Source organism: Dama dama, chromosome 4 (genome assembly GCF_033118175.1).
Source record: "Dama dama isolate Ldn47 chromosome 4, ASM3311817v1, whole genome shotgun sequence".
Taxonomy (NCBI): Eukaryota; Metazoa; Chordata; class Mammalia; order Artiodactyla; family Cervidae; genus Dama; species Dama dama.
In genome coordinates this window covers 63,709,368-63,724,493 of record NC_083684.1, presented here as the reverse complement: position 1 = coordinate 63,724,493, position 15,126 = coordinate 63,709,368, and the positions used below count along the sequence as shown (strand labels likewise).

Here is a 15,126-nt window from a genome sequence, read left to right as displayed (position 1 = left end):
CGCCATTGGAGTGGAGGATTCTGGGAGAGATGGCTCTTAGTGAGGGGATGGTGGTCCTGCCACTACCAGCCACTGCCTCCTCTGCAAGTGCCCGTTTTATCTGTCCTTGTCTTTCAGCTCTTGTCGTGGCTGTTTCCAGCCTTGGTCATGTCGCCCTGCAAGGAATTCTGGGAGGCTGGCCATTTAGGTCTGAAGGAGGAGAGCATTAGGGTCCTGAACTCTTGGATCCCGAGGGAGGAGAAGGCTGCGGTCCTGGACCCCTGAGTCTGAGGGAGAAGGGGCTGAGGGTCTGGACCTCTGGGTCTGAGGGAGGAGGGGCTGGGGCCTGCGGGCCCTGAATCCTGGGTCCTGGAGAAAGACATCATTGGGTTTAAAGTCTTGGTCCCTCCTTCCTCGTCCGCACTCTGGTTTTAGAAACATCTAGTTTTATACAGCTGCTCCACCCGGGCAGGGCGGGGTGGGGGCTGGGCAGCCAAATGCCCGGCTTCTGAGTGGAGCCCAGGCTCCCCCCAGCCGCCCTCATGCTCTGGGCTGGGCTCCCACCGGAGGACCCATCACCCTGGTGTCTGGCGGTGGCCGGGCTCCCGGCAACCGCGTCAGAGACGCCCTGCCCTGGTGAGGGGCGGGGTACCCCTGACTTGGGGCCTGAAGTAGCCTTCTTCTCCCTGACAGCCAGGCTCAGACAGAGGCCCAAACTGGCCGGGGCTCCCCCACACCCTGCCTGTCCCGGGAAACTCAGGGAGTGAGAACTTGGCACCTTGCAGGGGAAAGCGCCAGAACAGGCGGGGAGAGACGGAGCAGCAGGGAGATAGGAGGACCTGGAGACAGAAAAACAGAGACAAACAGTGTGAGAAAAAGAGCGTGAGTCAGAGAGAGACACACACTCAGAGCCTCGGAGATACAGAGACGCAGAGAGACTTAGCGAGCAGACACACACACACCCAGATGCACAAACAAACAGACGGACAGACGCACGGACACAGAGAAAGGAGAAACAGGCAGCCACTGAGAGGATCCGGGAGAAAGAGAAACACAACCTGGGAGACAGGAAAAAAGAAAGAGTTAAAGATTCAGACAGAATCAGAGAGAAGGAGATAGATGTACTCAAAGACAGACAGCGGCAGAGAGAAACCCGCAGAGAACGAGGAACAGAGAAAGAGAGAAAAAGGATAAGAAAGAGAGAGAAAGAAAGACAATAGAATAAGGAAGTCAGGAGGTGCAGAGTCAGAAATTAAGAGACAGAAAGACGCAAACCCAGAGGAAAGCAGGTAGAAATGGACACACACACATACACAGAGGGAGCCATAGAGAGAGACTGGAACACAGAGAGAAAGAACCAGACAGACAGTTGGACAGAGAAACAAAGCCAGGGAGAGAGAGACAAAGTGTGAGATTTAGAGAAAGACAAATATAAAGAGAGAGGAGACGGTCAGGCACACAGAAACATAATCAGGGTCACAGAGAGATATTAGCAGTTCATTCTAAGAGGAGCAGAGAGAATTCAGTTCAGTTCAGTCGCTCAGTCCTGTCCGACTTTGCGAGCTCATGGACCACAGCATGCCAGGCCTCCCTGTCCGTCACCAACTGCCGGAGTTTACTCAAACCCATGTCCATCGAGTCGGTGATGCCATCCAACCGTCTCATCCTCTTTCATCCCCTTCTCCTCCTGTGCTCAATCTTTCCCAGCATCAAGGTCTTTTCAAATGAGTCAGCTCTTTGTATCAGGTGGCCAAAGTACTGGAGTTTCAGCTTCAACATCAGTCCTTCCAATGAATACCCAGGACTGATCTCCTTTAGAATGGACTGGTTGGATCTTCTTGCAGTCCAAGGGACTCTCAAGACTCTTCTCCAACACCACAGTTCAAAACCATCAATTCTTTGGTGCTCAGCTTTCTTTATAGTCCAACTCTCACATCCATACATGACCACTGGAAAAACCATAGCCTTGACGAGACGGACCTTTGTTGGCAAAGTAATGTTTCTGCTTTTTAATATGCTGTCTAGGTTGGTCATAACTTTCCTTCCAAGGAGTAAGCATCTTTTAATTTCATGGCTGCAGTCACCATCTGCAGTGATTTTGGAGCCCCCAAAAATAAAGTCTCGCACTGTTTCCACTGTTTCCCCATCTATTTGCCATGAAGTGATGGGACTGGATGCCATGATCTTAGTTTTCTGAATGTTGAGCTTTAAGCCAACCTTTTCACTCTCCTCTTTCACTTTCATCAAGAGGCTCTTTAATTCTTCTTCACTTTCTGCCAGAAGGGTGGTGTCATCTGCATATCTGAGGTTATTGATATTTCTCCGGGCAATCTTGATTCCAGCTTGTGCTTCATCCAGCCCACCGTTTCTCATGATGTACTCTGCATATAACTTAAATAAGCAGGGTGACAGTATACAGCCTTGACGTACTCCTTTTCCTATTTGGAACCAGTCTGTTGTCCCATGTCCAGTTCTAACTGTTGCTTCCTGACCTACATACAGGTTTCTCAAGAGACAGGTCAGGTGGTCTGGTATTCCCATCTCTTTCAGAATTTTCCACAGTTTATTGTGATCCACACTGTCAAAGGCTTTAGCATAGTCAATAAAGCAGAAACAGATGTTTTTCTGGAACTCTCTTGGTTTTTCGATGATCCATCAGATGTTGGCAATTTGATCTCTGGTTCCTCTGCCTTTTCTAAAAGCAGGCTTGAACATCTGGAAGTTCACTGTTCACGTATTGCTGAAGCCTGGCTTGGAGAATTTTGTGCATCACTTTACCAGCGTGTGAGATGAGTGCAATTGTGCGGTAGTTTGAGCATTCTTTGGCATTGCCTTTCTTTGGGATTGGAATGAAAACTGACCTTTTCCAGTCCTGTGGCCACTGCTGAGTTTTCCAAGTTTGCTGACATATTGAGTGAAGCACTTTCACAGCATCATCTTTCAGGATTTGAAGTAGCTCAACTGGAATTCCATCACCTCCAGAGATTTTTTTTTTTTTAAGCATGGAAACAACGACATGTATGAGTCTTCTGGTTCTTAGGAATTGGGGATTCAGGCTCCCCAGTAATCCCCATTCCACTTCCGCCTGTGCTCTGACTCAGTTGCCCAGACTCCCTGAGGCAGCTGACCCACAACTCAAGAGTTCACCTTGGAGACGCTGGGGAGACAAACCCCAGTGCCCCAGCCGCCTCCCCAGACCCTGGCACAGAAGCAAGCGCCCCACCCCCCCACCCCGCGCGCGCGCGCGCACACACACACACACACACACACACACACACACACACACAGACATGCACACGCACGTGGATGTGGATCGGAATCAACCAGGCACGAACGTTCAGACGTTCACTCACAGCTCCAGTTCCAGACAGCGACCTCCCAGAGCAGCGCACGCACAGTCACACCCACCAGCACGCACGTGTGTGCATCTCATTCCGTCTGCCAGTGGCCAGGACCAGTCCCCGGTGGAGCCAACATGGGAGAGATTCCAAGGATTCGAGGGGACAGGCGGGCATTGTGTGTTGGGGGTGGGAGGATAAAGGGGGCACGCTAGAGGGGCTGGGGGTGGGGGGGAAGAGAGAGAAATGGGGGAGAGAGGGAGAAAGAGGTGTGAGGAGAGACAGAGGGAGTGGGGAGAACGAAAGGGATGGGTGAGAAGTCCAGAAACAGAGGGAGGAGATGAGGGCAGAGAGAGAGCAGGAGAAATGGAGGGGAGAGACGGGGCCAGGAGTGGGAGTGATGGGGGTGATGGGGGGTTTCGAGGGGAGAGGGAAGGGGAGCGAGGGTGGGTGGGGGCTGGACGGGGAGGTCCATCTGGTACAGGGGGGCGGGGTGATGGCGGGAAGCGGGTGTGGCTGCCGGACTCTGGGCCGTGACCTCAGAGCCCCTGGCCCAGCTCAGCCCTGACGTCAGCCCCTCCTCCCGCCCCCGCCCGCCCGGCTCTTCAAATCTCCCCCGAGCTCAAGGGGCAGCAGGGAGACTCGGGAGCAGCCAGCGGGCGAGGAGAGAGGCCGCCGGAGCCGCAGCGATGACACAGGTGCGTGCCGGAGTGTGCGTGGGCACGCGTGAGGCTGCGGAGGGCGGGATGCCTCCCCGCGCCTTTGTGAGCACGGGTGCTCCTGTGCGTGACAGCGGCCCCGTGAGTCTGTGTGCCTGGCCTGAATGCATGTCAGATTCAACCTGCCTGTAAGTCCGTGTGGGTCCGTGGGCCCTGGAGCAGCAGAGAAGAGCTGTCTTTGCGCCACACGTGGTCTAGAATTCTATTTTCTTGTGTTTGGCAAATATTAAGGTGGACCAAATGAAATCGCCCATCTCTGGTCACTTTTGGCAATTTCCTATGGTTCGATCTCAACTGTTAACCTTTTTTTTTTTTTCTGACCTTGCCAGGGGTGTTTGTGTGTGTTTGCTGGTGGTGGTGTTCTTACCTGAAGGGCACATGTCCCTGAGTTCACCTGTGTGGCTGTCAGTGGAGGGGGTCTCCGGATCACTAAATTCTATGGGCAGGTCTTTGGGGTCATCTTGTCTGGGTTGTGTGTCCATGGTGACGTGTGACTGTGACTGTTGTTGGGGTTAGGATTCTCCGGACGCCCACCTGTCCCTGGGATCCCCCCCATGAACTGGCCCATCCCCAGGAACTCAGGCACAGTTAGGTTTGGGGCAAAGGGTTTCAGAAGGAAGATTCCAGAAGAAATAACAACAGTGGTTAATACTGAGCAATTACTAGCACCAGGCTAAAAGCTGTAACTTAACTCTGTCCTAGAGAAACATTAAACAAGCCACAGACATCATTTAAAATTTTCTAGTAGCCACATTAAAAAGGAAAACGAAACAGGTGTGATTAATTTTAATAATAAAATTTTCTTTAACCCATGGTATCAGGAGTCGGCAAACTTGTTCTGTACCAGGCCAGACAGTCAGTATTCAGGGTTTTGAGGACCATATGGTCTCCACTGTAACTACACAACTTTGGCATAATAAGGAAGCAGCTGTAGACAATATGTAACCAGATGTGTGTGGTGTGCCAAGGAAACGACGTTAAGAATGATAACATTTGAATTTTATATAATCTTTTTTATTCCTTTATTTTTATTGAATGAAGTATAATTGATTTACAGGGCTTCCCAGGTGGCTCAGTGGTAAAGAATCTGCTTGCCAATGCAGGAGACGCAGGTTCCATCCCTGGGTCGGGAAGATCCCCTGGAGAAGGAAATGATGACCTGCTCCAATATTCTTGTCTGGGAAATCCCACAGACAGAAGAGCCTGGTACAGTCCACAGGGGTCACAAAAGAGTCAGACATGACTTAGTGACTAAACAACAAGAAGTTGATTTACAATGTCATGTTAGTTTCAGGTGTTCAGCAAAGTGACTCAATTACATGTATATGTGTATATATATATATATATATATATATATATATATAGGCTTTTTCAGATTCTTTTCCCATGTAGGTTATTATAAAATATTGAGTGTAGTTCCCTGTGCTATACAGTAGGTCCTTGTTTATCTATTTTATACACAGTATTATGTGTATTAATATAATTTTCATGTCCCACAAAATATTATTCTTGTTTTGACTTTTTTCAACCTTCTAAAAACGTAAAAACTAATCTTAGCTTGCCAGGCTGTAGTGAAGAAGGAGGCAGGCATTTGGTCCAAGAGGCTGTAGGGGGCCTACACCCTGCTATATATATCAAAAAATTATCATTTCAGTACAAACACATGAATGACATGTTTTACTTTCTTTTTTCCACACTCAGGCTTCCCAGTCGAGATGTGTAGCGCATCTCACGCAGATGCTGTATTTTCACTGGAGATGCTTGATCTGCATTTTTAGATTTCATAACAGTTAGCTGAAAAAGAAGCTTCACAGATCCTACTTGTTCCAAACATGTGTTAAAGCCTTCCAATAACTGAATTAAGGATCTGTTTTTAAATTTATTTTTGTTTTTAAAAATACTTATCTATTTATTTTTGGTTGTGTCAGGTCTGAGTTGCGGCACACGGGCTTCTCCCGAGTTGTGGCACAGTCAGCCCACGCAGGCTTAGTTCCCCGACCAGGGATCAAACCCAGGTCCTCTGCATTGGAAGGTGGATTCTTAATCACTGGTCCACTGGGGAAGTCCCAGTTTCTGAATCCAAACATTTAAATTGAATACAATTAAAAATTCAGTTCTTCAGTGGTACCCGCTGCAGTTCAAGTGGTCTGTAGCCACAGGTGGCCCACGGGTCACGAATTGGACCGTGCAGATCTATAGCTTTAGTGATTCATTCAACTCAAAGTAAGCCCAAGAGGTGCGAACTGGTGACAGAGGGAGAAGGCAGTTGAGCATAGAGGACGGTGGAGCCAGGGGCTGGAGCCTGAGTGACCCTGGATGAGAGAACACAGCCCCCTGGGTCTCAGTTTCCTCATCTGTAACAGGAAGCGTTAACAGTATTCACCTAACCAGGGCTCGGCACGTGGAAGGGGCTAAACCCCCACTTTACAGACAAGCAAACAGAGGCACCTCCTTCCCTTTGATTATGAGCTCTGCCAGTCACGGGTACTGGGCCTCTGGCCCTGCCAGCCACTCCTCCTGGCTAATCAGTCCTTGGCTTTGCCATCTCTATAGCGGTGGCAGGAAAGATTATCTGTCCACCCCCACCCCCTGGGGTGCTGCTGAGGAGTAAAGCCAATATATAAGGTTGTGGCTGAGTGATTGGATTCTTAGGGTTCAAATCTTGGCTTCTCTGACACATTTATGGTGGCCAGAGGGGAAGAGAGGTGGCGGAGGGAACAGTTGAGAATTTGGGATTAGCGGCTGCAAACTGTCATATATAGAATAAGCCACAAGGTACAGTCCAGGACACTGTATTCAATATCCTGTGATAAATTATAATGGAAAAGAATATATATGTTTAACTGACTCACTGCTCTACAGCAGTAATTAACACAACATTGTAAATCAACTAAACTTCAATAAAAATAATTTTTAATGCAACATCCCCCCCCCCCCCCCAAAGAAAACACACAAAGGATTGACTTCTCTGCTTTCCAGGCAGACCTTGGGCAGGTCGCTGCACCTCTATGTGACTCAGTTGCCTCGCCTGTAAAATGGGGATGGGACTTCCCAGGTGGCTCAGTGGCAAAGAATCCACCAGCCAACCCAGGAGACACAAGTTCAGTCCCTGGGTTGGGAAGATGCCCTGAAGAAGGAAATGGCAACCTTCGCCAGTATTCTTGCCTGGGAAATCCCATGGACAGAGGAGACTGAAGGGCTAGAGTCCATGGGGTCACAAAGAGTTGAACACAACTAAAGCGACTTAGAGCGCGCACACACACACACACACACACACACACTAATAGTACCCACCTCAGAGGGCTGTTTCGAGGATTCAAATAAGTTAGTTTCTGTAAAACGTTTAAAGCGCATTGCATTCTTCTCTGAGATGTATATTTTCATCACTATTATCATCTTAACACTAAGAAAGCTTTGTGAGATGAATCATTTTCCCTGCCACTAAGAAGGAGGCAGGGAACCCCTGTTAATTCAACTGTGACACTCCACTGAGTGTAATCCTCGTGGATTTTAAAGCGTTAAAAACGTGGAGGGAAACAGCATTAGAAGCAGGGTAAGCAGGTATTCAGCCTTGGTAACTGCTTGCCACGTTTACTTTCATGAATGAAAGTAACTTTGCAGTACCCAGAGGATTCTCTTTATCAAAAGGGGATGTGACCGTTGGCCTGGAAACAAAAGCCAGGAGGTCTTCCCTTCCCGGAGAGCATCTCAGGACTCTTTTCCCCCCCTTTCTCTTCCCGAAGGACATGCCCAAGCCCAGCCAGGCAGCCCGCCACTGCTCCGGCCTGGTCCGCCGGGTGCTGACCATCGCCTTCGCGCTGCTCATCCTGGGCCTCATGACCTGGGCCTACGCCGCCGGCGTGCCGCTGGCCTCCGATCGCTACGGCCTCCTGGCCTTCGGCCTCTACGGGGCCTTCCTCTCGGCGCACCTGGTGGCGCAGAGCCTCTTCGCCTACCTGGAGCATCGGCGGGTGGCGGCGGCGGCGCGGCGCGCGGCGGCGCGGGGGCCCCCGGAGGCGGCCACGGCGCGTAGCGTGGCGCTCACCATCTCGGCGTACCAGGAGGACCCCGCGTATCTGCGCCAGTGCCTGGTGTCGGCCCGAGCCCTGGTGTACCCGCGCGCGCGCCTGCGCGTCCTCATGGTGGTGGACGGCAACCGCGCCGAGGACCTGTACATGGTCGACATGTTCCGCGAGGTCTTCGCCGACGAGGATCCCGCCACCTACGTGTGGGACGGTAACTATCACCAGCCCTGGGAGCCGGCGGCGGCGGGCGCGGCCGGCGAGGGCGCCTACCGCGAGGTGGAGGCCGAGGACCCCGGGCGCCTGGCGGTGGAGGCGCTGGTGAAGACGCGCCGGTGCGTGTGCGTGGCGCAGCGCTGGGGCGGCAAGCGCGAGGTCATGTACACGGCCTTCAAGGCGCTCGGCGACTCGGTGGACTACGTGCAGGTGAGTGGGAGGCGCCCTCGCCGCGTCTGTGACCCGAACACCCCCATCCCACTTCTTTCGGATCCTTCATTCATCCTACAGATTGGAATGAACCTCTCTGCTTCCTTTATTCATTCATCCATTCAATGGAGAGTGTCTTTCCTTCCTTCCACCATTCATATTCCCGTTTATCCATCCAACCATTAGGGAGATTACTCATTCATTTACCCATTCAGTGAAGAGATTTCTTCCTCCTTTCCTTCCTTTTTCATTCATTCATCCATTTGATGCAGAAACTCTCATTAACCCACTCATCCATCCATGTATCCATCCATTCAACATAAAGATTCATTTACCCATTCAATACAGAATATCCCTGTCCTTCTTTCTCTTCCTTCTTTCATTGTATCTTTTCTTCATCCATTCATCTCATCATCCACTACAGAGATCATTCATTCCTTTATTTATTCATCCATTCTCTGTAGAGGTTTCATCTTTTCTTCATCCAAGGTAGAAATTCTTTCTTTCACTCATTCTTTCATGCATCCATCTGTCCATCCAGTATGAAGATCACTCACTCATTTACTCATTCACTTAAATTAAGTAATTAAATGTAGAGATTGGTTCATCCTGTTTCTTCATTCATTCAGTGTTGAGATTCTTTAGTTTATCCATCCATTTACTTATCAGTATAGAGATTTATTTACTTCATCATTCATTCATCCATTCAATGCAGTAATTCATTCATTAATGCATTGCAATAGTTTTTGTTGTTGTCTTTTTTACCACTGCATAACACATTTCCACACATTTGGCAGCTTGAAACAAAACACATTTATTATTACCTCATAGTTTCCATGGGTTAGGAGTCTGGGCAAAGCTTAACTGGATCCCCTGTTCAGGGTGTCATCAGGCTGCAGTCATGGTGTCAGTTGGAACTGGGTCTTATCAAAGGCTCTGGGGCCCATTTCAAGCTCATGTGTTTGTTGGCAGAATTTGTTCTTTTGCAACCGTAGAACTCATAGCAGCTTGCTTTGTCACGACCAGCAAGAATCTGACTTCTAGACCCTCTTTTAAAGGGCTCGCCTGATTAGGTCAGGCCCACCCAGGATACTCTCCCTTTGATTAACTTAATGCCAACAGATTAGGAACCTTAATTACACTGCAGAACCCCTTCACCATTTCCAAATAAGGGAATACAGTTATGGGAGTTCTGTATCATCACTTTGGCTATTGGCCATATTCTATAGGTTAAAAGCAAGTTATAGATCTTGCCCACACACCAGAGGGTATTTTACAAGAGCATGGGTGTGTGGGGGGGGAGGTGGGTGGTCATCTTAAAATGTGATAAGACATTGAACATGACTAAAAAACTCAAGCTATGTTCAGATTGGCTGCAGACTGTCCGAGCTGGTTCTCGTCCCTTGGGGATCAAGGATGGTCCCTCAATTGCCAGCCCTGTGCAAGGATCTCGCCTGAACCTTGGCCCCTTCCATTTGTCAGGTCTGTGACTCAGACACAAGGCTGGACCCCATGGCGCTGCTGGAGCTGGTGCGGGTGCTGGATGAGGACCCCCGAGTAGGGGCTGTTGGGGGTGATGTACGGATCCTGAACCCTCTGGACTCCTGGGTCAGTTTCCTAAGCAGCCTGCGGTACTGGGTGGCCTTCAATGTGGAGCGGGCTTGTCAGAGCTACTTCCACTGTGTGTCCTGCATCAGTGGGCCCCTAGGTGAGCAGGGGCAGGGCTGGGAGGGCCGTGGATGGGGTGGAGAAGGAAGGGAGAAGAGGAGGCAGATGGGTTGAAGATGGGATTGAGACTGGAGACAAAGATGGGGCTGGGGCAGGAACTGGGGACAGGGGTAAGATTGGAAGCTGGAGGTGGGGATGGTGTCTGGTGGTAGGAATGGTCTGGAGAAAGCATGTGGATGGTGATTGGACTGTGGCGGGGTGAAGATTGGGGAAGGGGATGAGATGGGTTTGGAACTTAAGAACACTGTTGGTGGTAGGCTTGAGGCTGGAGATGGGTTTTTTGGATGCAGATGAGTAGGTGGTGGAGCTAAGAATTATACCAGATTGGGGATTGGTTTGCAGTCAGAGTGGCTATGGGTCAGGGGCAAGTTTGGGATGAGTGTGGGGTTGAGGAAGGAGGTGAGATTGAGAACAGGATTGCGGCTGGAGTTGTCATTGGAGATGGGGTTAAGAATGGGATTGAGATGGTTAAAGATGGGCTGGAGGGCTTTCCATGATGGTCCAGTGGCTAAGACTCCATCATCCCAAGGCAGGGGGCCCAGCTTCCATCTCTGGTGGGGGAACTAGATCCCACATGCCACAACAAAGTCCTAGAGAAGCTGAATAAATAGATAAAAATAAATATTTAGAGAAAGGATGGGGTTGGAATTGGAGATGAGTTGGGCTAGGGATGGTGCTGGCAATAGCAGCGACTGAGGCTCCTGTGTGCCCTTCCCCCACCCAGGCCTATACAGGAACAACCTCCTGCAGCAGTTCCTCGAGGCCTGGTACAACCAGAAGTTCCTGGGCACCCACTGCACCTTTGGGGATGACCGTCACCTCACCAACCGCATGCTCAGCATGGGCTATGCCACCAAGTAAGCTGAGGGCACTGGGTGGTTGGGTGTGTGCAGGGGCCAATGAGTATCTCAGCCGATGTGTGTGTGCTGCTGCTGCTGCTAAGTCACTTCAGTCATGTCCGACTCTGTGCGACCCCATGGACAGCAGCCCACCAGGCTCCTCTGTCCCTGGGATTCTCTAGGCAAGAATACTGGAGTGGGTTGCCATTTCCTTCTCCAATGCATGCATGCATGCTAAGTCGCTTCAGTCATGTCCGACTCTGTGCGGCTCAATGGATAGCAACTCACCAGGCTCCTCTGTCCACAGGATTCTCTAGGCAAGAATACTGGAGTGGGTTGCCATTGCCTTCTCCAGTGTGTGTGTTGGGGATCCTCCAAACTTAAAGTAAATCATAGGACCTTGGGGTCTCTCTAGCAAGATTTCAGAGGAGACAGAAAGAAATCATGAGGAACAGAAGGGGCAGTTGTATTGAATCATGAGCTATAGTGTTGGCCAAAAAGTTCATCTGGGTTTTTCGTAACATGTTACCAGTGAACTTTTTGGCCAATCCAATGCACCAAATGAGACACTAGAGGAGAGTGGAAGATACCATAGGGGCAGGGGTGGCCTTTACAGGGAACCACGTGACCCAGTGGGCTCTACCAAATAGGGTGAAGGGAGGGAGGGAATTCCACCTATAAGATACAACATGAAATTGGGCAAGATGGCTCCACCACTGAGAGCACAGACTCCTCAATCTGTGGGAAGAGAAAGACATCAACAGAGTGGGATCAACTAGTTAGAGAGTGAGAAGATTCATGTGGGAGAGGAGGGGAGCTCCTAAACCCCAATAAGTGCTTCAGGAAGAAGGGATGTAACTGAAGGAGATTGGGGGGAGTATGGCTAGACCAGGTGACATACAGGGGAAAGATATTTCTACCAAGTTAGGCCAGTGACAGTGCCAGAGAGAACTTGGGGTATACCAAGGGAACCCAATACTTTTATGCACTTGACAAATATTGTTCAAGTGCCTCCCATGTTTTCAGCTCTGGGGATGCAGCAGCAAACAAAAGAACTGCAAATTCATGCTTACACTCATTGCGGAGATAGACAATAAGTAAAATATAGAAGTAGGAAATATAGCATATTAGAGAATGATACATGATGGTGAAGGCTCTTGACAGTCCCTTCCTTGGTCTGCAAGGATATCAAACCAGTCCATCCTAAAGGAAATTGGTCCTGAATATTCATTGGAAGGACTGATGCTGAAGCTGAAGCTCCAATACTTTGGACACTTGCTGCGAAGAGCCAACTCATTGGAAAAGACCCTGGGGTTGGGAAAGATCAAGGGCAGGAGGAGAGGGGGATAACAGAGGATGAGATGGTTGGATGGCGTCACCGACTCAATGGATATGAGTTTGAGAAAACTCCGGCAGATAGTGGAGGGCAGGGAAGCCTGGCATGCTGCAATCCATGGGGTTGCAGAGTGTCGGACACATCTAGCAACTGCACAATAGCACAAAATGCTAAGGTAACATATAAAGCCAGGAAGGCAGATAGAAGTTTCCAGGCAGGGAGTGAAATGATAAATTAGGGTAAGATAGGAATGGGGACTGAAAATAGAGCAGCTTGACCAGTAGCAAGGGAGAGCGCGTCGGGAGGGGACAGAGAGTTCACAGGGTGGAGGGTCCACTCAGGAAAGCCTCCATGGTCAAGAATCAGGAGCTAAGGAGAGGGAGCCATTGGTGGTTTTGAGCAGAAGGGTAGCATGCTGTTGTAACAGGATCCCTCCCAGCTGTTTTGAGTACGGACTGAGGGAGGAAGAGGATTACCATGGGGGTCACTGAGGATGCCAGCTGGCACAGGGGAAGGAGACTGGACACTGTCAAATAATGCCCCTGGGGACAGAATGGTTTAATCCCTCCTAACAAGCTGACTGCTGGAGGCCACCTCGATGACGTCTCACATAAGTGATTCTAGCTTTGTGGGGACTTGGCTGGAAACCCGGGAGGGATTGATTAGTAATGTCTGCCAGGGCCACAGGAAGGGAGCTTAATGGTTCCCTTGAGAAGCTCTAAGGCACGGGCTACCCGGAATAGGAACCATGCCTGGCTCCTTCCTCACGCTGAGGTCTGCCAATAACAGTATTCGTAATAGATTAGTGATAGTAATAGTGTCATCCACTGCAATGATATTAGTAATGCCAAGTTACATTAGTCATAGTAAAAATAGTCATAATAGCCACCATCAGTTGAGCAAGTACAATATACTGGTCTTAAGCACTTGGCGTTTAATCCTCCTTCAACCCTCATCTATTAGGTAGGAAACATTGTTGATCCCATTTTACATATGAGAGTGAGACAGGCTGGGACCTGGGACCTTTACTGCAGTGCCTGCACCTAAACAAATGCCTCCTCCAGCATTAACAAAATACAAAGAAACTATAAGGGACTAAAAGTAACCCACACGCATGTGCAGCTGGGGCAACTTATGAACAATGAGATGCAAAACAGCCAAAACTCAACTGCCATTTCTGAGGTGTAAGGAGCAAAAGTGGGGTATGGGGCCTGATCCCTGCACAGTGCACCACCAACAGTGTGAGCAGACTACCGAAACTACCCCTCCACCTGATCTACTGATCTGTTCCTACCCTCATCCCATTTAAGGGACCAGTGCTTCCCCAGCCCCATAGGGGAGGGAGCAACCAAGGGAACCTGTTACTTGCAGCAGGAGTCCCAGTAAAGGCTCCCCTGAATTCCTCCACTGGCCTTTTAATCAATTCCTGTTGCATAAAGAGCGGCTTCCCAGGTTGTAAAAATCCACCTGCTAGTACAGCAGACACAAGAGACTTGGGGTTGATCCCTGGGTCGGAAAGATCCCCTGGAGAAGGAAATGGAAACCCACTCCAGTATTCTTGCCTGGAGGATTCATTCATGGACAGAGGAGTCTGGCGGGCTACCGTCCATGGGGTCCCAAAGAGCACACACATTTGGATAAAAAGTCCAGGGACCCAGGTGGGTATCAAAACCCCTGAGGTCCAGAAAGAGAAGAAAGAAAGAGAGTCACTCAGTCCTGTCTGATTCTTAGCGACGCCATGGACTGTAACCCACCAGGCTCCTCCGTCCTTGGGATTCTCCAGGCAAGAATACTGGAGTGGGTTGCCATTTCCTTCTCCAAGAGAGGCTGAGCACACGTGCCCTAGGGGCCGTTCCTGGCTCCGATCTGTCCCCGTGGGCTCGAAGGAGAGCCGCGCCAACAGCCCCCGTCTCTTCCCTCCCTCCCAGGTACACCTCGCGGTCGCGCTGCTACTCGGAGACGCCGGCGTCCTTCCTGCGCTGGCTGAGCCAGCAGACGCGCTGGTCCAAGTCGTACTTCCGCGAGTGGCTGTACAACGCGCTCTGGTGGCACCGGCACCACGCGTGGATGACCTACGAGGCGGTGGTCTCGGGGCTCTTCCCCTTCTTCGTGGCGGCCACGGTGCTGCGGCTCTTCTACGCGGGCCGCCCCTGGGCGCTGCTCTGGGTGCTGCTGTGCGTGCAGGGCGTGGCGCTGGCCAAGGCGGCCTTCGCGGCCTGGCTGCGGGGCTGCCTGCGGATGCTGCTGCTCTCGCTCTACGCGCCGCTCTACATGGGCGGCCTCCTGCCGGCCAAGTTCCTGGCGCTGGCCACCATGAACCAGAGCGGCTGGGGCACGTCGGGCCGCCGCAAGCTGGCCGCCAACTACGTGCCCGTGCTGCCCCTGGCCCTCTGGGCGCTGCTGCTGCTCGGGGGCCTGGTCCGCAGCGTGGTCCACGAGGCCCGGGCCGACTGGAGCGGGCCCTCCCGGGCGGCCGAGGCCCAGCACCTGGCCGCGGGCGCCGGCGCTTACGTGGGCTACTGGGCCGTCATGCTGACCCTCTACTGGGTGGGCGTGCGGAGGCTCTGCCGGCGGCGGGCGGGGGGCTACCGCGTCCAGGTGTGAGGCTGTGTGCACGGGACGCTGGCTCCGGGGGCGGCCAGAGGGGACTTAGCGGGGTTCCCGGAGCCACGCACTTGCTGGGTGACCCCCTGGGCCTCAGTGGCCCTCCTCTGTGAAGTGAGGGGCTCGACCCAAGAC

General features: G+C 51.2%; 1 protein-coding gene across 1 annotated transcript; it reads left to right on the top strand.

The window, feature by feature from the left end:
• The first annotated feature begins 3,901 nt into the window (after positions 1-3,901).
• HAS1 (hyaluronan synthase 1) lies at positions 3,902-14,991 on the top strand. The gene is made up of 5 exons (XM_061140039.1): positions 3,902-4,015; positions 7,780-8,484; positions 9,967-10,192; positions 10,937-11,069; positions 14,316-14,991. Exons 1-5 carry the CDS (start codon positions 4,007-4,009, stop codon positions 14,989-14,991), a joined length of 1,749 nt encoding a protein of 582 aa, XP_060996022.1. The 5' UTR covers positions 3,902-4,006.
• Positions 14,992-15,126: the final 135 nt, after the last annotated feature.